This window comes from Sus scrofa, chromosome 13 (genome assembly GCF_054392235.1).
Source record: "Sus scrofa isolate SSC_HxYL_T2T_F1_AM1 chromosome 13, Sscrofa_HxYL_maternal_Yorkshire_Landrace_v2.0, whole genome shotgun sequence".
In the NCBI taxonomy this organism is placed as follows: domain Eukaryota; kingdom Metazoa; phylum Chordata; class Mammalia; order Artiodactyla; family Suidae; genus Sus; species Sus scrofa.
Genome location: NC_139395.1, coordinates 42172857 through 42194672, shown reverse-complemented (window position 1 = coordinate 42194672; position 21816 = coordinate 42172857). Strand labels below are relative to the sequence as shown.

Here is a 21816-nt window from a genome sequence, read left to right as displayed (position 1 = left end):
AGTGGTCCCTCTAGAACATGACTCAGAGCATGGCACTCTCCTGCTGCAACCCTCGTTCTCTTCCCATTGCACCCAGAGTAAAATCCAAAATCCCCGCAGAAGCACACAGGTCCTGGCGGTGCAGCCCTGCCTCCCTGTCCCCCCATCGCCTCCCCCTCCTCGTGCACTTAGCCACACTGTTTTTCTTTTAGATCTTGAAACACAGAGCTAGACCATATGGCACCTTCCACACTGTGAAAAATCAGGCCTTTCCTGTGCATGGAGCCTTTTGTGAGCTCAGGATGGTGCCCTTTTCACTTGGGCAGATGCAGCCCTATCACAGCGCATGTGACCTAGTGGGTGGCCCTGAGCTGGACCCTGGACCCATATGTCCCAGGGCAGGAGGCTCTTGTGTCACTGCGTCCATGCAGAGTGGCCCTTTTGGGATGACTTGGTTTCCTCCTGCCTCAGGGGCCCTTTCACCAGCCGTTGCCCCTCTAAGGACTTCAGTTACCCCAGGGGCGTTTTAAGAGAATGTCCAGATTTCTGGTGTTTCAAAATCCTGTACCAATTTTAACCAAAGCCTTTTATCTCTTTATTTCCCACTTTGGCTTGTTTATGTTAGTCCTTATTCTTCACTATTTGCTTGATAAGGTCAGGCCAGCTACTTCTGTGGTTTTTTTTTTTTTTTTTTAACGTCACATAATGATTATTTGGTGAAGGTAATCAGAAGGATGTGACATTTACCTAAGCTGTACAGCATCAGAGGTCTCAAATCAACAAACCACTTTCCTGCCTGTTACTTCTGGAAAAAGATGACAACAGCAAAACAGGGTGTGTTTCCTCATCAACCAGGTCTCAGGCTGACCGTGGGTCAATGCAGATTCCCTACAGCAGCTGACAACCCCCATCTGGCTGGTTGGCTCAGGATGGGGAGAGGGGATTCAGGGCTCTGCTCCCCACTCTAAGATCTCGATTGAGTAGGTTGGGGGGCAAAGCCTGGAAATCCTCTTCCCAGCCCAGGAATTCTGATAAACCAGATCTGGGGACTACTCCTGTAAATCCAGGGCCCTGTTAAAAAGGGACATTTCTTATGAACCTGGGTGCAGCGGGAGTCTGACATGGCTTTGGCATCTTCAGAAGAAAAATCTCACTCACAGGGCAGACGCTATTGGTACTCAGCATCCGGCTGCTGGTCCCATTCAGAGAGGACAGGGGTGCTCTGCATGGGGGCTTCCTTGGGTCAGGAACAGGAGCAGGAGTGTGGTCAGCCTGTTGGATGAAAGGAAGTTCACATCCCTCAGGAGTGATGCACAGGAGTTGGTAGACAAATACCTGCTCTCTTGTCCCCCAAGGGTTGGCAGAGGTCCCCACCGACCTATCGCCCCATCGTTATTGGTTCCCTCCCCTCTCATCTGCCCAGCCTCTCACAGCACTTCCCAGCCCCATCTCCCAACACTCACCTGTGCATTCGTGACTGTGTTCGTGTATTTAAGTGCACCCCAATTTTGAATGGATAGATCGTACAATGTTCCCATGATCACTTTCAGCAGGACTGGGGGAAGGGAGTGAGCACTCACTGTCAGATGCTGGTCCCATGAGGACCTCTGAAATGTTATCCTGGGTGGTACTGCTTGCTCACCCTGGTCTCACTCTGACTTTCAGGGAATCAGAAAACACAAATCAGGCAGAACCACTCCTTCCGAGTAGATATTTTCTAGAGTGTGTTGTGCTTAGCTTTCTTCATTGTTTTTCATAGACAATCACCCTGTAAATAGAGGATCCTTTGGCACCAAAACTCCGAGGTATCAGAATCATTCTGCACTGTCAGTAGGCACACATGCTGCTACAGGTATTTAAGATAGCCTGTCTATTCTAGAACGATGGCAGACAAGCCTAAAGGCAACCTGTAAAGCCTGCTTGCCTTAGCCCATCTGGACTGGTGTCTTCCAGGTGGGCTTTAACATAAAAACTCCTGGTTCAGAAAAGACTGCCAGGCCTGCCAAGCCCGGCCCAGAGTTTATTAGCACAGTTAATATCGCATGCAAATAGATTTCCCCGCTTCGGTCATGCCAGTCCATTAATTCAGCCCCTTGTCTGCTACATCTTTATCCCTGGCAGGTTAATCCTGCCAAATGCCTTTGCTGTAGCACATGTCACGCTGTGCCTATGTCCAACAATGCAATTTTGCTAATCCTGTTGTATCAGCTTTGTGGCCCTGTCTGGTCAATCCAATGGTGGAAAAAAACAGTGCATAGAAGGTTTTTTTCTTTTTTGTTTTCTGCTAAGATCTTTCTCCTGCTCTGGCACCCACCCCCTTTCTTTTCTTTTCTTTTTTTTTTTTTAAATATGGTTTTAATTAAATGGTTTGAAAGTCAACCATGGGTGTCTGGACAGCTGCCAATGCCAATGCCTTTCAGACAAGGATGTCAAGGCTCTCAGCGGGCCTCCAAACTCTTTCCGGCAGCCTCACCCAGCCATCAGCTGAGCATGCTAAGTGGGAAGGGTTAAAACAAACATCCACTAAAGACTTTTTTTTCCCCCTGGGTTTGAAGATGACTGAATGGAGGGCATCTGTATCACCCCGTTATCTCTGGTACCAAAGGAATCATTCACATGAAGTTTGAGAAGAGGTACATCAAATCCTGCAGGTATCCACCTGCCCCCAGGAAAAGAAGCGGCTCCAGGCCTCACAGTGTACTGCTCTTCTTATCTGTGGCCCTGTAGCTGGATTCACCAGGTTCAAACCTCAGCTGGACCACTGCTACCTCTGCAACCTCAGGCAAGTCTTTTCCTCATCTGTAAAATGGGCATCGCCGCAGCACCCATTGCCCAGGATCGCTGTAAGGGTTCAGCGACTTAATCCATGCTAGTCATTTAGAACAGTGCTGCACACCCAGGGTGGGTGCTGGGTAAATGTAATATTAGCACAGACTGTGAAACTCGCTAAAACTCTTATCATATGCAGCTTACTGCGGTACAGAAACGAAGTGCATGGTCAAATTCCATATGGGCCTGTCTTTTAGAGTCTTTAGACATAAACTCCACTCTTGTGCCTGCTAGTTAGACAAATCTGGCTCTGAGGAGCCCTTCCTCATCCACCCCACCACTGGTCTCTGTGTTACCCCTGGCAGCTTTGGTGGGTGGAAGGAGGTGTTCTAGGGGGGTAAGCATAGGGTCTGTGATTAGATTCCCAGGGATTGAGTCCTGCCCTGTTACTATGTGACTCTGAGCAAGGTACTCTTATGGTCCTGATACTAGAAATGGGGGCTACTTGGTTCTACGATGCAGGGTTATGGTGAAGATTAAGAGAATACACAAGTGGTGGGGGTGTTCTTGGCACACTGCTAAGATCTCAGTAATGGCCCCATAAGTCATGGCTATTATGGTTATGGAGTCTCCTGCAAGGTACCAGGGCTTCCCCCTTCATCCTCTATCCATCTGCCTCCTAACCTCCCTTCAGCCTTCATGGAGATGCGAGAATTACGTGGGATCATGTAGGAAAAGTAGCACAGGGTCTGGCTTCCAACACAAGCTCAGGAGATGAAGCCATAGTTCACCCTGGTTCATTTCTTAACCCACAGGCCCTCGGCTCCTCATAGCCCCTTTTGTATTAGTCTGTGCATTAGCCTTTAGCCTGAGCCCTGCTAAGAGGTGTGAGTGGTTTGTAAATGAGGGTGCATGCATGGGTAGGTTTGAAACTGCCCTGGTGTTTGGATAGAGCTGAATATGCATTCTTTTTTTAATTATTTTTTAAAAAAGAATGCCTGTTTATTTATTGGCCACACTCACTGCATACAGAAGTTCCCAGGCCAGGGAATGAACCCGAGCCACAGCAGTGACCCAAGCCACTGCAGTGACTGCTGGATCCTTAACCTGCTGAGTCACATAGGAACTCCATCTCCTTTTCCTTTTTGATAGATCTTATACCTAGGTTTGGTTTTTTTTTTGTTTCTTTTTGGTGGGGTGGGAGGGGGGGTAGATAGAGAATATGAGCAAAAACAAACAAAAAACCCCCAAATCAAGACTCCTTTTCTGCAAAAATGAGGAAACTCTTGCATTTCTCCAGTGATTAGGAAAATCCAATATATCCCAAGTTTATTGCATAGATCTTAATCCAGTTTCATTTGCCAACCTCTTGAATAGAATGGGTTTGCACTACTTCATGCTAATTAAAACATGATGGAATCAGATTATTTGCAAAAAATGAGCAGCTCTGATCCTCTGGTCTCCGTGGCTCAGCAGAGTCCACTGAGGCACACCTGTGCATTGCCTTGGTGAGAATTCCTGCTGAGAAGGTAGCCCACCTAGCTTGGGTCTTAAGAGAGCCTGGCTTACCTAGCAGAATGCAAACAGCTCTGAACTTTGCTTACTGGATAAAAGGCAGCCTTAGCTTCCCATTGCTTTTTGGGTGGCAGGATCAATCACACCTCACTGCTCGTGATTCATCTCTTGGAGGTGAAGCTTCCTCTTGGGATGGATTGCTGGGTCTGAGCTGGGTCTTCTGAGGGGAGGGGAATAAAGGCCGGGAACAGAATAAGCACCCAGCATCCATCTTAGAAGCCTGCTCTATGCCCTGTGCAGCCAGGAGCTTTTTTTAGTGGTAGATTCACTGTCAGAAAATTTGCTTTTGCCGTGAATGCTACTTAGGATCATGGAGGGAGTTTATGATTCCTTCTTTCCCACTGTGTAAATCTGGTGCCTTCATGAGGCGTCTGTATAAGTTTGTGTTTCCTGTTCTTTTTTAGCCCACATCAAAGTTGGCTGATTCCTGACTCTGGGGGTTCTAGGGCTTGCCCTCAATATCCACATTCTATCAGAGGGATAGAAAGGGACTGAGGTTCTTTCCACTCAAAAGGATTTCATGGTGACAATTTCACACCATTGATGGAGACCTGCTTCTGACTCTGCCCTCAGGACCCTGCTTTTCTAAATTCTTCACCGAATTTGAAAACGCTTGAGGGCTATTGAATTTTTTTTTTTTTTCATTGTGGTTATCTCAGTGCCTAGGTTTGTCAAGGAGTTGTGTGGGAGGGGGAGTGACAACAGTGAGGTGACCATCCCACAGGCATTCACTGCACGCACCATCACCACGGTGGGGCTAAGACTTGAGGCACTCGGGGCTTCCAAAAGGGGTTGTCAGCTCCTTGCGCTTCCTGAATAATGCTGTTTGTTACTATTTTAGGAACCAAGCAAAATACTGGGGGGAAAGAAAACCCTTGCTCTATAGAAAGCCAGCACACAGAAGCCTCTATTGACACAAAAACCACCCAAGGAGTGACTTCTTCCAAAGCTCTAGGACTCCATTAAAAAGCAAGCTTCCTTGATAACTTGAATATCACGCGTGAGACACACGCACTTCCTTCTACGGACGTGTGCCCATTGTATTAAGAGAGGCGCATCTGCCATTTATCTCTGAAAAGGGATTTCTTTTGAGACGAGCACCTCCCCTCCCTGCGAGGCCCGGAAGCCATACTGACAACTGGCAGGATTAAGGCACATTGACAATGGGAGGATTATTTCCTAACCTGGTGTGTGACAAATGCCTATTAATAAATGAACAAGACAGTCCTGTCTCCATTTTCCCCCAAAGGCCCCTCACCCACTGACCGGAGCTGAGGCATCCAGGAGGTTACTGACCTCTCCTGTCCAGCCGCCTGCCTAGAGGCCTTCTGGGCACACTGAGACCCCTCGGTGCAGACGGAGGTGGCTAAGGAGGGGCCCAGGCTTCAGCACCTGGGTCAGGAGAGCTGCTCTCCTGCTTCCTGGCAATGCCCCTCTTGCTTTGTTCTTGGCGTTTCCATTGACTGAGGACAAAATGCTTCCTTGTTAGACAAAATGTACACGGGGGAAGCTTGCCCAAGCAGTTTTTCTCAGGGAAGAAAGGAAGTTGTTTGAAAACCTTGATTGGCACCGAGACCTCAGAAGCCTGACTGGGCGGCTCTGGTTCCCAGCAGACCTACTTTCTCTGTTTTGCCAAGTCTGTTTCCTCCCGCACTTCCTGGCGTGGGGCTCCGGGGATATTCCCCTGCAAGGTCACAACAGGTCTGCATTCTCCTCTCTCCAGGATTTCTCCTAAGAAATGATCTTTTTAAAAAAGGCAACCACTAATGTAGTTCTGGAGGAAAGAAACCTTTGAATGAAAGATGGCTTAACACAGTGGCAAAGGGAGGTTCAGCTGCTGAACAGAATGAGTTACTCTACGACACCAGAAAATACTCGGGAAAAGAATGAGGAATGGGCTTCTGCGAATGAATGAGTCACCCGCTTCCCCATCTCCCGCACAGCCCTGAGTTGGGGAGATGCTGGCACACACACACACGCATGCCTGGGCTTGCACACCTGCCATGACACACTGCAGTCTCTTGTTCATAGTCTGTGAGGGAGATCGCCCAGCCATCATTCAGGGAGATCAAAATTGAGGGACAAATCACAAGTCCCCAAATTTTCTGTGGCAATTAAACAGTTTCTAGGGGCTGGGAGTAGTCGCCTCTTGGAGGGTCCACTGTCCAAACTGTAGACCCAGGCTCATCACTGACAAGACTCTTGCAGGACGTCATGACTAGAGCAGCTCAAGGATCTACCTCTTTTAGCCCCTACAGGAGACTCAGGTCAGCTAGAGGTAGTGAATTCCTGGAGAACTCTGGCCCCACAAACCAAACCTCAAAGATGCCTCCGAGTCCTGGTGGTGGGGACAGCTTTCCTGCAAATGGAGGGATTTGGATGCCTGGGGCAGGGGGTTATTCAGAGGAGCAGGGGGCTGGTGTGGACCATGGCAGAGAGCAGAATTCAGGGGAGTCCATGAAGCTTCCTTGGAAACACTATTTAAAAAACTTCTTTGTATAATTATTGATAACGCTGAACAAGGACTGCTTAGAGACTCTGCTCAAAGTAAAGTACTTTGGAAACCCCAAGTATTTTAACTGAAGCATTTAAAGACAGTATGGTGAGAAGGGGCCTACGACACAGAAAAGATCAAAGACCCCTCCTCCCACAAGGATGTGGATGCCTTGGGAGTGGGGAGAGCAGTGTGGGTGTAAAGACGCTACCCTGCCCTCAGAGCTTTCACTCCATCTAACCCTGCTGCCTTGTAATGCTGTCCACATGCTTGGCTCCCCCTGTGCCTCAGCTTCCTTATTGCTAAATCGGTAATAACAACACCCTTGAACTTCAAAATCAGACATCACATGCCTTGCCCATGGCCATGGCTATAGCCAACTCAGAACCCCTGCCATAAGGCACAGAAAAAACTATTGATCTGTCAGCACTGCTGAACTGCTCCGTCCTTGTTCTGGACACAAAACAGGATGTCCCACCTCCTTCATTCTGCAAGAAATTTCCAGGAAATGGTCAACCCCATCGTCACTCTAACTGCAGACTCAGCACAGGCAGCCTGGGGCTCAGCTGAATTTCATGGGGACTATTCTGGCCCAAAGGAGGTCCACCTTATCACCGATTTGCTGTGTTACCTGGGGAACCCTGCCAGTCTGGGACTGCACTGCCCAGTTCTCTTCTGCATGTGTGTATTTTCTAAGACAAGGTGACAGAGCACAGCTAACATTATCACAGCACCCTTAAGTGCCTCTTAGCTCTTGTTTGATGCAGTGCTTCTAGTGACATGCTCTTAGGGGTCTTTTAAGCATAGGTGGCCAAGAGGACAAAATTTTCCGTTTTAGGGTTGGGGGCCTCCCATCGGCCCCACCTCCCCTCTGCCCTACTCCTCATCATTAGGGAAAAACATCCAGGCAGACCGAAGATGCAAGACTCTTAAGACAAAGGGGAAGGAGTGGGATGGATGGGCATTTGGGAGGTTTTTGGATGCAAACTGTTATATGTGGAATGGATGGGCAATGGGATCCTACTGTACACCATAGGGAAATATGTGTGATTGCGTCACTGTGTTGTACAACAGAATTTGATGAAGCACTGTAAATCTATACTTTAATAACAATAATAATAATAATAATAATAATACTCTGAAGACAAAATACTGAGCCTGCAACTTAGCTGATGCCATTCCTCTGTCCCCTCGTGCCCAGAGCCAACAGGTGCAGACCTGGTGGCTCTGGAGAAGGGTGGTGGTGGTTTCAAGGGTTGCTGAAGAGAAGTGGGGGAAATGAGAAGACCCTTTTCAAAGCTTGTCATCTCAAATGAAGACACACTTGACCTCTGATCCCCTTGTCCTCAACAGGTACTAAAATTGGAGATGGGGAATGGGCCAAGGTTTTGTGCCCATTCTGCAGATGGGGGAAGCTGAGGCAAAGGGGCCTAAAGCAAACTTTTCTGGGGGCAGCCTACTAACCTTTATGAAAATCACAGGTTGGTGGGGGCCATATGCGTTGTGTAAATGTCTTTAACTTTCCTTTGAAGCAAATTTCATTTCATGATTAATGCTTTTTATTTTCTTTACTCCTGTAATGGGTTCAGACTAGCAAAGTTAGGAGGAGATAAAGAATGAGGCAGCTCGTCTGGCCCACGGCATTTTTTCATCATTTTTTCCATTTGCATCAGTGGGAAATTCAGGGGGCAGGCTGCCCGTCAGAAGGACTTGGAAGTAAGGCTCATCACAGTGGTACCCAGAGCGCTGACAGACGTTTCCCAACACTGCCTTTTTTAGCGTGAATTCCCTGTTAGTGGAACCCTGGGCAGCTCATGGAAGGCTGTGAGATCATGACTTGGCTTCTTCGGGGGAGCCCTGGAGTCAGAAGGCGAGAAATGCCATCACTTACCCACAGATGACCCTGGCCACTTACTCATCTCCCCCAAGTTTCATCTGCATCACGTAGAACAGGAAACTGGGATGTTATAATTGAACAAGACAATATGTCCAAGTAAGGCTTTGCTATTTTCAAAATGCTGCCCCCACCCTCTGCCAAGCACACTTAACTATAAAACATTGCCCACCTTTTGTGGCTGGTTATGGGTGTCTGATCACCTTGTACTCATCAAGTAGAAGGCAATGTGGCTGGAGGTCTGGAGGGGTTGGGGATTCCCACAGAGATACCCTGGGTAACTGGGGTGAAAGGTTAAAGGCCAATGAGACAGATCAGCTGACAATTTCTTCATCTATAAAATGGGGACAATAACAACACTTTTCTTCTTTCTTTCTTTTTTTTTTTTGCTTTTTAGGGTCACACCCATGGCATACGGAGATTCTCAGGCTAGGGGTTGAATCAGAGCTGCAGCTGCCAGCCTACACCCAGCCACAGCAACGCAGGATCCAATCCATGTCTGCAACCTACACCACAGCTCATGGCAATGCCAGATCCCTGACCCACTGAGCGAGGCCAGTGATCGAACCTAAGTCCTCATGGATGCTAGTCAGATTCATTAACCACTGAGCCACGACAGGAACTTCAATAACACTTTTCTTTGAACACTGGAGGGAATAGAAGAGATAGGATTATACAAAGGATAATACCTTGGGCTTGGGCTTATTAAATATGCACAGCCATCATCGTGAACACCATTGGGAACTCCCCACTTGGTGCCCCTACCACCACAGAAATAAGCCCAAATACTGCACTGGGGAGTTCCTATAGTCAGCTCTGCTTTCACTATGCCAAAGATAACATGTTGGTAGAATCCACTGTTTTTGGAAGTGGTTTTCTCCAATATCAAAGGTTAGGAAGACAGATTAAAAAAGGATCAAAGTAGAGGCATCCAGTTGATTTATAGCCAAGACAGGCTACACAGTATTTAAGGTATTTATAGTAAAAGCAAAGAAAAACAATGCAGAACGGAAACATTATACAAGCAATGTTGGTAGGAGAGCTGGAGAGCAGTATTAAGAAAACATTTTGATTCCCATTAGATAGTGGTACCACCTTGTCCATACAACTGAGCAGGACACTATGGGGCCTTCCTGGGATAGACCCTCCCTATAGCTTCTGCTTTAACTCCTCTTTGAAGTACCCAGATAACAGTATCTGATACACATTTCCTTAGTTGTTCTGCAGATACTGAAACCCCCACCAAATGACAGAAATGAACACATCCCCTCTGGAGTCTGGCTGGGACCAGGAAATATTTGTAACAACTTACTGCCTTTACTTTACTTTTTTGTTTTTTTGTTTTTTTTTTTTGTTTGTTTGTTTTTTTTGCTTTTTAGGACCACACCGGAAGCATGTGGAGAGTCCCAGGCTAGGGGCTGAATCAGAGCTACAGCTGCCGGCCTACACCATAGCCATAGCAATTTGGGATCTGAGCCACATCTGTGACCTACACCACAGCTCACGGCAATACCAGGTCCTTAATCCACTGAGAAAGGGCACAGATGGAACCCACATCCTCATGGATCCTAGTCAGGTTTGTTAACTGCTGAGCCACGAAGGAAACTCCCTTACCTTTACTTTAACTTACTATCAATCAGTAAATTGTGTATAAGCGATTGCCTTCGCTTGCCCTGCCTTTAAAAATGCTTTGCTGACAAGACATGGAAGCAACCCAAATGTCCATCGACATAGCAATGGATAAAGAAGATGTGGTACACATATACAATGGAATACTACTCAGCCATGAAAAGAATGAAATAATGCCATTTGCGTCAACATGGATGGACCTAGAAATTATCATACCATGTGAAGTTAGTCAGATGGTGAAAGACATCTTATGATATCACTTGCATGTGGAATCTAAAAAAAAGGGACACAAATGAACCTATTTGCAGAAGAGAAACAGACTCATAGACTGAAAAACTTATGGTACCAAAGGGGACAGGTGGGGGCGGGGAGGAAGGGACGGACTGGGGGTTTGAGACTGGCATATGCACACTGAGGTATATGGAATGACTGGCCAACAGGAACCTGGTCCACAGCATAGGGACCACCACCCAGTATTCTGTGATAATATGTATGGGAAAAGAATCTGAAAGAGAATGGATGTGTACATGTATAACTGAATCTCTTTGTTGTACAGAAGAAATCATCACAACCTTGTCAATCGACTATACTTCACTTTAAAAAAAGGAAAAAAAAATTCTTTGCTGAAGCCCCTTGGAGAGTTTGGGCTTTCTGAACATTAACTGTCCCAGACTCCTTGCATGGTACCCTGTCCTAAACGCTGCACACTCCTTTACCAAAGCAGGTGTCAGGAGACAGGCTTTACCACACACAGGTGAGGGGAGCCAAGTTTTGGTTTGATAACATCGCTGTTCCTGTCTTCTCTGTGCAGTGAGCCCATCATCCCTGCCCAAACGGGAGAGCCCATTCAACAGCTGTAGTCCCCCGGCGTGCCCACGCTACAGAGCTCAGCCACCATGGAGCTCTTCAGAGGGGCTGGTGCCCCTCACTAACACCTTTCTCAGAGTCCTTAGCAGAGGGGGTGTCCTCCGAGTCTGCTCTGGGGACAAGGTGAGCAAGTGGGTGTGCAGGGCACCCATGATAAATGCCCCTCAACAGCAACCTTGCTAAGCAACCTTCACGCCAGGGTAGAACCTCACTGAATGTAGAACCACTGAGTCCAACTTTCAGCCAACCGACGAAGCCACCTCTTGGAGCCACGTCTGGCTGCTTGAGTGAACATATCACATTCAGAATCCGTACCATCCTCCTTTGTTGAATTTCCTAGGAATCCACTCCTACCTTCATTCCTAAAGTTTTTCCCAATATAAATGAGCGAAATCTTGTAGTTCTTCTGGAAGAATGCCCCTTATGGCCTCTCCCCCAACTTGTGCTCGGAAGGCTATGCCCTGGGGACCAGACACCACTCTATGCACCTCTGGGGATGGTCTAGGCTGAGGCAGGACTCCTGTGCCCCACATCTGTCTGCTCCTTTACGGACCACCTGTGTTTCTGCCTGTGGAGATAGTTCTTGGGGAAGCAAAATTTGCTGACAGAGATGCTCAGCTCTATTCTGGTGTTTTGCCAGAGATTTTATTTTACTTTGATTTTGAAATTGAAGAATCCTTCTGGTCGGGAAAAAGGCCAAGGAGAATGAGTCTCAGGAAATGCCTGGGAGCTCTCCAACCCAATGGTCCTGCTCTTTGGAAATGCCTCTCAAACCATCTTCGCAGGTCAGGGTGTGGGAGGCTCAATATTCACCTCCCCTGCCCTGTGACTCCCATCATGGTACTTCCTTCAGGTGCTGGAAGACCTGGTGGAATGGTTATCAAAGACAGATGGTGAGCTCAGGTCTACTGTGGATGATAGAGATGGCTGGACCAGCTGGGAGCTTCTGGAATGCCTCTGCTGCAGTAATCACCTAAGCCCAGTGGCCCAGGTGCCCCACACATTTTCTGTCTAAGCCTCACAGTAACTCAGGGAGGGAGGTATCACCCCCTTTTATGGATGAGGAAATGGAGCCTCAGCCTTCCCCACGTGCTTCTGCGACATCCATACGTGCTCCTGATGGTCATGATGACAAGACAGGGAGGTGGGCTCGGCCTGCCTCAGGTGATGAGACAGCAAAGATGGCTGATGGAAGAGAGGAGTGAGGTGAGGTGAGAAGGCAGGGTGGGCTTCTGGGTCAGCTGAGGGGGATATGACTTATACTCTGGTTACAATCCTCCAGCCCCCAGACACGGCCAGGATGTGTCACCCTTCCTCTTCTCACAGATTGGCAGGCTGCCTACTCTCCCACTTTTTTTTTTTTCTTTTTCTTTCTACGGCTACACCTGTGACATATGGAAGTTCCTGGGCCAGGGGTCAAATCAGAGCTGCAGCTGCCACCTAAACCACAGCTTGCTGCAATGCTGGACCCTTAACCCACTGAGTGAGGCCAGGGATCAAACCCATACTCTCGTGGTGACTATGTCAGGTCCTTAAACTGCTGAGCTACAATGAGAACTCTATACTGCCTATTCTCTTGCTTTTCCAAATTCCCTGGATGCAGAAGGGAGACCAACTCAAACCATTCCATTTTATTCCTGTTTTAGAAGCACCTCCTTAAATGTTAGTTTTGAAAAGCCTAGAACTGGCAGCAAAATGGACTTTTCAGATGATCTAAGAATTGAAAAACTCAGGCTGCTTCTGAAATGTACATGAGAAAGTGCCTGCCTTCTACACGCAAAGCAACCCTCTGTGGAAGAGATTCAGACTCAGAGCTCAGCCACCGAGTTTGATGCTTTGAGACTAATTATTGACAAAAGGATATAAAGTTGAAAATTTTAAAACAATTGGCCATCAGTGTACAAGTGTAATGAGAACTGCTTCTTTCACCAACAAGTAAGCTTAATTCTGAATTACTTGGAAATAGTTGGAAACTTTCTCAAGATAAAGTTTTGGTGGGAGAGTTGGGACTTCGGGTCAGACAGACCTGCAGACTTTATCCTTCATTCTGTGAGGTCCTGGGAAACCCACGAGAGCTCAGTTTCTTGTAAAATGGGGACGGTAACACCTTTAAAGGGCTGGGGTGGGGATCAAACCAGAAAATCACACGGTGCAAATGCTTTTAACTAACAGTGAGAACGGGTGAGCCCAAGACACCTCAGTTCTGCTTCTCCTTACCCTTCCTGGTCTCAGGAAGAGAATTTCTGCACATGTCTTAAGCATTCCTGCAAGAGTTCCTTTCTGATTCAACATCTAAAAAAAACTGAGTTGGGGCTAAAATTTTTGGTAACTGGTGATCCAAGAAACAAGTCAAAGACATGGAAGCACCGAAGTCAAGTTAACAGCCTGGTCTTTGGTACCTTGAAGAGAAAACCAATTTAACTGACTAGACTTTGAATACAGAGGCTTCTTTCCCAATGATTGCTGGACAGAAGTGTTAATTGTTACCTACACAACCGTAAAATTAGTCAGCAACTTCCAGCTAAAGCTCCCATTCCAAACAATCAGAGAATAAGTGGAAACCAAATCCTCCCAATCAAGCTTAAGAACAGGATGAGAAATAAGAACACGGCACCCGCCAGTCATGAGGAAGGTGAGGATTTAAATCCTTGGGGGACAGAATTCTGGTGCTTCTGCCTTTATCCTGCTCCTCGGATATACCCCATGCTGGGAGTTTACAATGCAAAGCTGCCAAGGCAGGGACGTGCAGGAAATGAGAAATCACAGCTGGGCCTGTGGGCTGGCGGTGTCTGATTTCTGTCAGGAGGGAACCCAGCAGGAAGAGGACAGACTCAAAAAGTACAACTATTTTTTTTTTCTGCCACGCCCGCAGTGTGCAGACAGTTCCGAGCCACAGCGGTGTTAATGCTGCATCCTTAACTGCTAGACCACCAGGGAACCCTAAAAAAGCACAACTCGTGAGACTGCTGCCAATATTCCAGCTGAACCGCAGCCTTAGACGCAGCAATGCAGCTGCCCACTTTCCTTCCACGGAAATTGCATCTGCCCTGCAATGCGACCTCAATGCACAAGTCCTCCTTGGGGTGGAGGGAGCTCTTGGCAATTGTGTTTTCTGCCTTGAGCCTCGTTCACAACGATGGGTCATCTCATTGGCATCCTGGTTTTGTTTGGGGTTCATTTGCAATTTGGGTTGTTGAGAACCGAATCAATCAGTCCGAAGGGGATTAGAGAACAATCTTCCCCATCCCTCCTCTCCACACTTGGAGGAGCCTCCCACCCCTCCCCCACGCCTCAGTCCTTGCTGCTGGGACTAAATCTACAAGCGTGCCAGTGCCATTAACTGACATTCATCAAAACACTCTCCATTGTTCGCAGACATGAGCGGCCGAGAGGTGGAAATTACTTGGCATTTCATTTTAATCTGTATTGAAGACTTGCCTGACAAAACATATTAAGTGTAAGAATTGCCGGCTGGGAATGAAGCTCTGTTTATGGAATGCCCCATATTTTCCCTTTGCTAAAGGAAAGGCACTGACATGCTCCCCCTCCTTCCCCACCTTCTACAGCTCGCCAGCCACCACCCCACCATCATCATCATGAAACCTTAACATTTCATTTCCTTTGTGAGTGCCGCTTTGGTTAGCAGTGTTGATAAAATTGTAATAGACATTCGGTGCCTCTGCACCAGCATCTAAGATTAAAAACAAGAACACCCCCCCAACAAACTCTGCCTTTCATATGGTGTTACTGGTGGCATCTCTCCCTTAGGGGGGGTATGTAGAGACAGACCACAAGGCTGTGTGCTTCTCCGGAGAGAGACTGTCACCAAAGGCCTCCAACAAAGAATGGCTGTCATGCTAATGGATGCGCATAATTACCAAGGGACCTGATCCTCCCTGCTGAATTCTGAGGGCTGCTGGTCGCCAGAACCAGCGACCAGTGCAATAGCACGTGCCCCACGCTGGCCATTCTAGTTCCTCTTCCGTGGATCCTCAAGTTTACCCTTTTATCTTCCAGGGTAATTTCCCATTGTATTGAAAAATAAAAGTACTTAAAGGCTCCCAGAGATGGAAGATTCTATTTTTCCTTCTTTTTCTCGTCTCTTTCTAGATGAGGAGGCTGTTTTGGGCGGGGGAGGCGCAAGGCGAGTGTTGCACACTTTCTATGCTGTTGCTGGTCAAGTCCAGGCACAGGGACCTAGAACAAAGAGAAATGATGGCAGACCTTTGGGACAGTGGTGGGGGGCTATTACAGGTCAGCAGAGACACTGGGGCTTTGCCCATTTCATGCTTTCCTTGCCTAGAAGCCTTCTGATGCTGCAAACTGGTACTGTCCTGGGGTGGATAGGGAGAGAAATCCTAGTCAGCTGTGTGCTTGTGATAAGATCTGTGCCCAGGGCCATTCCAGGGTTCTCCTTCTTGATGCACTTTCTACTTCCAAGCTCTGAAGTGCCTCAAGCCTCTGAAGGCAGGGAGTCTGACCTTCTGGCCTTGCTTTGCTGACCTTGGGGAGGGTTATGTAGACCAGGGTCTCTCCAGGGAAGCCTCTGTGGTCCCTTACTGTGGCTGGAAATACCTAAAAGGTGTTCTTCTTAGCCCTTCCATTGCGCCTTTGCTGATTTCAGGGTTGGGGGAATCAGGTGATCAGAGCAGAGGGAAGGACAGGAGAGAGGCGATTTCTGTTGTCCCCCAGGTAAGGTGCAGCTATCAAAGGCCTCAGCCAGGGCTCTCCCAGAGGGGGCTTTCCCAAACCATCTAACTACAAGCCCTGGGGGGGTTCTGGCCAGGGCTGTTCGTGCATTTCTTGTGACAGGGTGAAGACCACAGGAATCCCCAGGTTTGTGGAGGGGCAGGAATTGGGGGGGGACGACACTTCAGAGTGATGGAGAGGCTGCCCACCTGGGTGAAAGCTTGTGGGCTAGATGCAGAGGTTCTGTGCCCCACCACAAGCATTAGACCTGTCTTGCCTCCTTATCCCCAAGGGAATACCTTGGGTCAGGTTTTGGTGAAAGCATTTATGGTTTTTGGAGGGTATGCGAGTGCTTTCCCGTAATAGAGGGTATAAAGCCACTCACTGATAAATTCAAAAGGCAACTATTGCAGGCTGGCACCCAAAGAGAAGAATCCATTTGTACCAGTCACGCCCTGAACAGATCCAGCCCTTCCTTCCTCTCGTGTCCCATCTAGGATACTGTGATGCACCCGAAAAATTCATACCTTTGCAGCCCAAAGACATGACCTTTTGCAATGATCTGCAAAATTAACACATACCCTGTTTGAAATCATCATTTCAGTCTGTTACCTTTTGATTTGTAAGAGAGACTTGCATATGGCCCGGTTTTAAGGGCAGATGTGTGTTGAATGGTAATTACTTGCTAAGAATCACTGGAATTAATCATACAGTAAAGTTATGTCGTATCTAGAAAGCACTGGCAAGACGATTCAAATCTGTGGTCCACAGTTCTGACTCTGTCATTTAAAAATTACGTTAGAAGATAATACATGCTCTGTTAGCTTCCCCTGGAACAAATGGAAAGTCTTTGTCTTCAGGAAGTAGGTAATTTCTCAGATTATCAAATGGAGTCTCCCCCAGTTCCTTGACCCCAAGTTCTACCTGTAAGATGAGGGCATCCAGCTGAGACAGAGACTGGAGTGGGGGTGGGGGGGTGCCCTAACCATTCCCCTACTGCCCTGTCTCATCCCTACCCTTCACGTTTGTTTGACTTTCATCACAGTGCATATCGCCGCCTGGACGGATGTCTTCCTGCTTTACTTACTAGGACTTCACAGGACTCTCCACTCAAGCATAAGGTCCATGTGGGTGGGAATGTGGTCTGACCTGTTGTCTCTGTATCTCCAGCTCTGAGAGTGGTGCCTGGCAGACAGCAGATGCTCAAGGTGTGCTTGTCGGATGAATGACTGAGGAGCAGCAGCATCACCCCACAGAGCTGCCCAGCCTCCCCTTGATCTTTGCAACCCCCTGGCTTTGCACTGAGCAGAACTGAGTAAGCAGTTCAGGAGAGGCTTGTAGAAGCTGTAAGAGAGCAGGGGAGAAACTAAGCACAGAATTAAGGAAGCTAAGAGCTATACATCGGGGGAAGCACTGAATATTATGATTAGAAGCTTTGAGATCCTGGTATCTCAGCCTGGGAAAATCATTGTGAGGTCTGCATTTTTAAGACTGGAAATAACTGCAGAAAAACAGGAAGGGAGGAGGAGAAGGAAAGAACTGTAGAAAGCAGTGAAGGTGAGTACCAATCAAAGAGTCACACAGCAAAGTCGAGAAGAACTGTGTGGTACTGTCCAGTACTTTGAATGTGCATGTGCCTGTGGGCATGGGTGAACCTGGCTCACATCAGTGAAAACACCGAAGGCCCTGGAGGACTTAGACAGGAACCTTTTCAGCTCCAGGGACAAGAAACAGTTCTTTGACGATTTCTTCTTCCAGACCCAACCACAGGTAAACATAAATTCCCATATGCATGTCACATAGTTCCCACAGAAACGTCTCTTAGAACCTAGCCCATCATTCAAAACCTGGGCGGTAGGGGGTTGCGGGGGGAGTCTCAACTTCCAGACAAGCAGTCTATAGATTTCATTCCCTGGCCTCAATGTGAATGTCCCTTGTAGGTTCTGTTCACTAGTTTCTTTGCTGGGCCAGTGACATTGACTCATAATTCCCAGGCCTTCCATTTGTCAGGCAACCTTTTCTTGAAACAGTAAAAGGTAGTATTAGTTGAAAAACTTAACTTGCTAATAACTGATAGTAATAGAATTACATTTACATAGCCTAAATATTTTTGGTAATATATCTGGCCTGTTCTTTCATGAGCTTTTACATCCCTAAAACATTAATAAAGAGGAGGGTAAAAACAGGTTTCAGGCTGAAATGGTTGCTTTTGTATTCTGGAATGAACCCCTGGATACTTTGTTGGGAAACGTCTCCTGTGTGACCTAGAGGACAGACTTGTGGTTGCCATGGGCGTGGGGGAGGGATGGATGGGGAGTTTGGGATAAGCAGGTGCAAACTATAATATATAGAATGGATAAGCAAAGTTCTACCGTGTTGCATAGGGAACTATATCCAATCTCCTGTGATACACCATAATGGAAAAGAATATGGAAAAGAATGTATATATGTATAACTGAATTACTTTGCTGTATGGCAGAAATTAATGCAACATTGTAAATCAACTATACTTCAGTGACAACAAAAGAAGAAAATGCCTACTGTGTGCGGAGTGAGGACACACTGGAGGGCTGAGGTCAAAGCCCTTGACACATGGCAGGGCTGCCAGCCATGCTCAACCATGAGCCATAACTGACCCAGTCACATTTGAGGTGACAGGGCTCTGAGGTGTGCTACCCATCTTCCACTGGGTGACCCTCTTACGAATTTAGATTATTCAAAAAGATACTGCAATGAATGATGGGAAAATATGTCCTCATCTAATCATGAGGAGACAGCGGAAAAATCCCAAATGAGGGACATTCTCTGTTCTCTTAAAATGAGTCAATGTCATAAAAGACAAGACAGACTGAAGAGCTGTTTCAGATTATGGAAGATCAAAGAGACACGGCACCCCAAAGCCACGAGCACTACTGGGCTGGATCCCGGACGCAGAGGGAAAAGAAACGGCTTTACAGGATATTATTGCCACAATGGCTAAGTCCGAATACGGACTGTGACGGTGCAGCAACGCAATCAGCCCGAGATGAATTCAGCTGTACCAGTACTCTCATATCAATGTGAAGGCTCCTGAATTGGATAACTGTATTTGATTATGTTTTCAGGAAATACAAGCTGAAAGATTTAAAGATAAACTCACTGAAATGGCTTAGGAAAAAATGTATGCGTATATAAGTATGTGTAGATATGTGTGCATGTATAAGTGTGCGTGTGTGTGCATGAGAGAGAGGGAAGGAGAAGTGATAAAGCGATTACTAATCTGGGTCCACAATATATAGAATTCCTTGTACCATTCTTACAACTCATAAGTTCTAAATTATTTTAATTTGGAGGGACTAATCTTTTTTTTTTTTTTTTTTTACTATTTTGAAATACGTTATCAGTAAATACAGGCAACTGTGGGGCATTTTTTTTCCTTCATTTTTTTAAGGAAGCAGAAAAAAGTAATACTTAAGTAACTGACACCACACTGAATGTCAATTTATTGCAGTATTTCTTTAAACTCCAACATTACATGATCGCAGTAATTACTAATTCATGCACTACACAATCTTAAACTACTTCTTAATTTTCTGTCTCACTGAAAAGCTGCTTTGGGAGGAAATATGCTACTTTACTTTTACATGGAAGTAGATAAAACAGGTAGTTTACACTTTTCTTCCACTAGCATCATGTGGCTTAAATCACGCAATGCCCTTTGGCTTTTTAACTAAAGCAGAAAAATAAATTCCTAGTGTTCACTCAAAGCTTCTTCCTGCTCCTGCTCCTACTTGGCATCTCTGGGGGTGAGTGCGGCTGGAGGTCGTTGGGAAGCCTGCCTACTTCTCATGTCTGTCCAGTTATTAAGAGGTATTCACTCTTTGCAGGCAAGGTCAACACAAATGCTGCCTCTCTGACACTAAAACATCCTTTCTTCCATTCAAATGGCAGATGATCAAAAGGATCCAAGCAAGACTATTTTGCTTGGCACGTGGCCTAAAAGTTCTAAATTTATGTACTCTATTTTTTGCTTCTTTCTCAGATTGGATTAGTTACTAGGCAACTGAAGTATTTAATTTCATTTGCTAATAGTTACATTTTAATCGAGGCAGCTAGTGTACATGAAGATGCTGCCAGTACAAACACAGCCCGACTCCAGTCTCCATTCTGTGCACCTCCGGCAGTGCACACCCTTCCATTCTGATGGCAGACAAACTACTCATATACATATATTTTGCTTTTTAGGGCCACACCCATGGCATCTGGAGGTCCCCAGGCTAGGGGTCAAATTGGAGCTACAGTCGCTGGCCTACACCACAGCCAAAGCAATGCGGGATCTGAGCTGCATCTGGGACCTAAACCATAGCTCACTGCAACACCAGATCCTTAACCCACTGAGCGAGGCCAGGGATCGAACCTGCAACCTCATGGTTACTAGTGGGATTCGTTTCTGCTGCGCTACAACAGGAACTCCAAACTACTCATATTCTTGCCTTTTATCTGGGGATTGTTTGACTTTCACGTACAGGAAACGGGATGACTCTTTGAAACTATAGAAAATAATATTTTAAGTAATTTATTTGCCTCATTCAAAAAGCTACCTGGTTGTGGCATCCTAAGCCCACCTGTGGATTTCTGGATCAAGATGGCAGACCAAGCATATATGCGTTCTTCCCCTCACCAAGGAGAAAAATAAATCCTCAGGAGCATGGAAAGGGCACCATCAGTGCTCCAGAAATGTTGATAGGTGGCTGAAGGTTGAAGGAAAAATAGAATGGTGAAAACTGCTAACTCCCAACAAGCCCAGCATAGCAGTAGGCTCAGCAGTCTTCTTAATGGTGTGCTGAACACCCCCACATTTGGAGAAAGGGCATACGATGGGGGCACCTACGAGGGAAATGAGTCACAAGATAAGTGGACCAACCTCTCCTGCTCCTTCCGCCAGCATGTAAGAAGGCCGGATGCAGTGTGTAGGGGTGTTAAAGAAAGCTGGGGGTAGTTCCTGTTGTGGTGAAGCGAAAATGAATCCAACTAGTATCATTGAGCATCCAGGTTTGATCCCTGGCCTCGCTCAGTGGGTTGGAGATCTGGCAATTGCTGTGAGCTGTGGTGTAGGTTACAGATGTGGCTTCGATTCTGTGCTGCTGTGGCGTAGCTCCGATTTGACCCCTAGCCTGAGAACTTCTATATGCTGTGAGTGCGGCCCTAAAATACAAAAATGGAAGGGAGGGGAGGGGAAGGGAGGAAGAAAGCTGGGAATTGGACAGGATAGGTGGTGTCCACTTGGAAGCGGAGTCTAGAACATCAGGTTGAGAGGACACGGTTCCCTCAGCAGAGCTGAGGGTAAGGAGAGGAAAGAAAACAAAACACTGCACATGAGTCAGCTCTGGGAAACGGCCTCACCTCAGGGCAGAGCTTCCCTGCGGGGCCCCATGAGGGTCCCCGGCTGGCCTGGCTCTCCTCCCAGGTGTCCTGCAGGGAAACCTGCTGTCCTGCCCCCCACAAAGTGACATGTGGTTCTTAGCCGTCCTGCCCATTTGGGAGGAGGATCTGCAGGGAAAACGAAGCATGAAATTGCTGAGGAAACACGTGACAGTGACCAACACTTATCCACACCTTTCTGTATTTTAATACGTGAATGGACAAGCAGGAATTAGGAGACACTGGAGGAAATACTTTTCATAATAGAGAAAGATGTAAACAATCTGAACTGGGCTCCAATGAAACACACACACACACACACACACACACACACACACACACACACACACATACACTACTGCTATCTTCAGAGGAATACTGCATTGTGAAAACCAGAATAGGGTGCTATAAAAACAGAGCCATCAAAGAGCAAGAAAGAGTCCTTGGAAGTTAAAAATATGTAAAAATTTGGTACATATTTTGTCTTGTGGGAAGAGTAAGTTACAATGTCTGATTAAAA

The 21816-nt window shown here is 46.9% G+C and overlaps 1 protein-coding gene across 9 annotated transcripts in view; it reads right to left on the bottom strand.

Annotated features, from left to right (window-relative positions):
• The window catches only part of LOC110256584 (uncharacterized), a 125512-nt gene that overhangs the window by 5474 nt on the left and 98222 nt on the right, over nucleotides 1-21816 (bottom strand). For 3 of the 9 annotated variants that reach the window (XR_014822917.1, XR_002338254.2, XR_014822918.1), the window contains exon 3: nucleotides 1138-1251. Coding sequence is in view for 4 of the 9 variants with exons in the window: in XM_084988026.1 (XP_084844152.1) it covers nucleotides 8925-8992 (68 nt within the window). In the remaining 5 variants the exon portion in view is untranslated. Of the gene's footprint in view, nucleotides 1-1137; nucleotides 1252-1442; nucleotides 1748-4951; nucleotides 8993-14368; nucleotides 17241-21816 lie in introns of those variants that run through there. The other 6 variants (XR_014822916.1, XR_014822919.1, XM_084988026.1 and 3 more) reach the window with 6 other exon arrangements.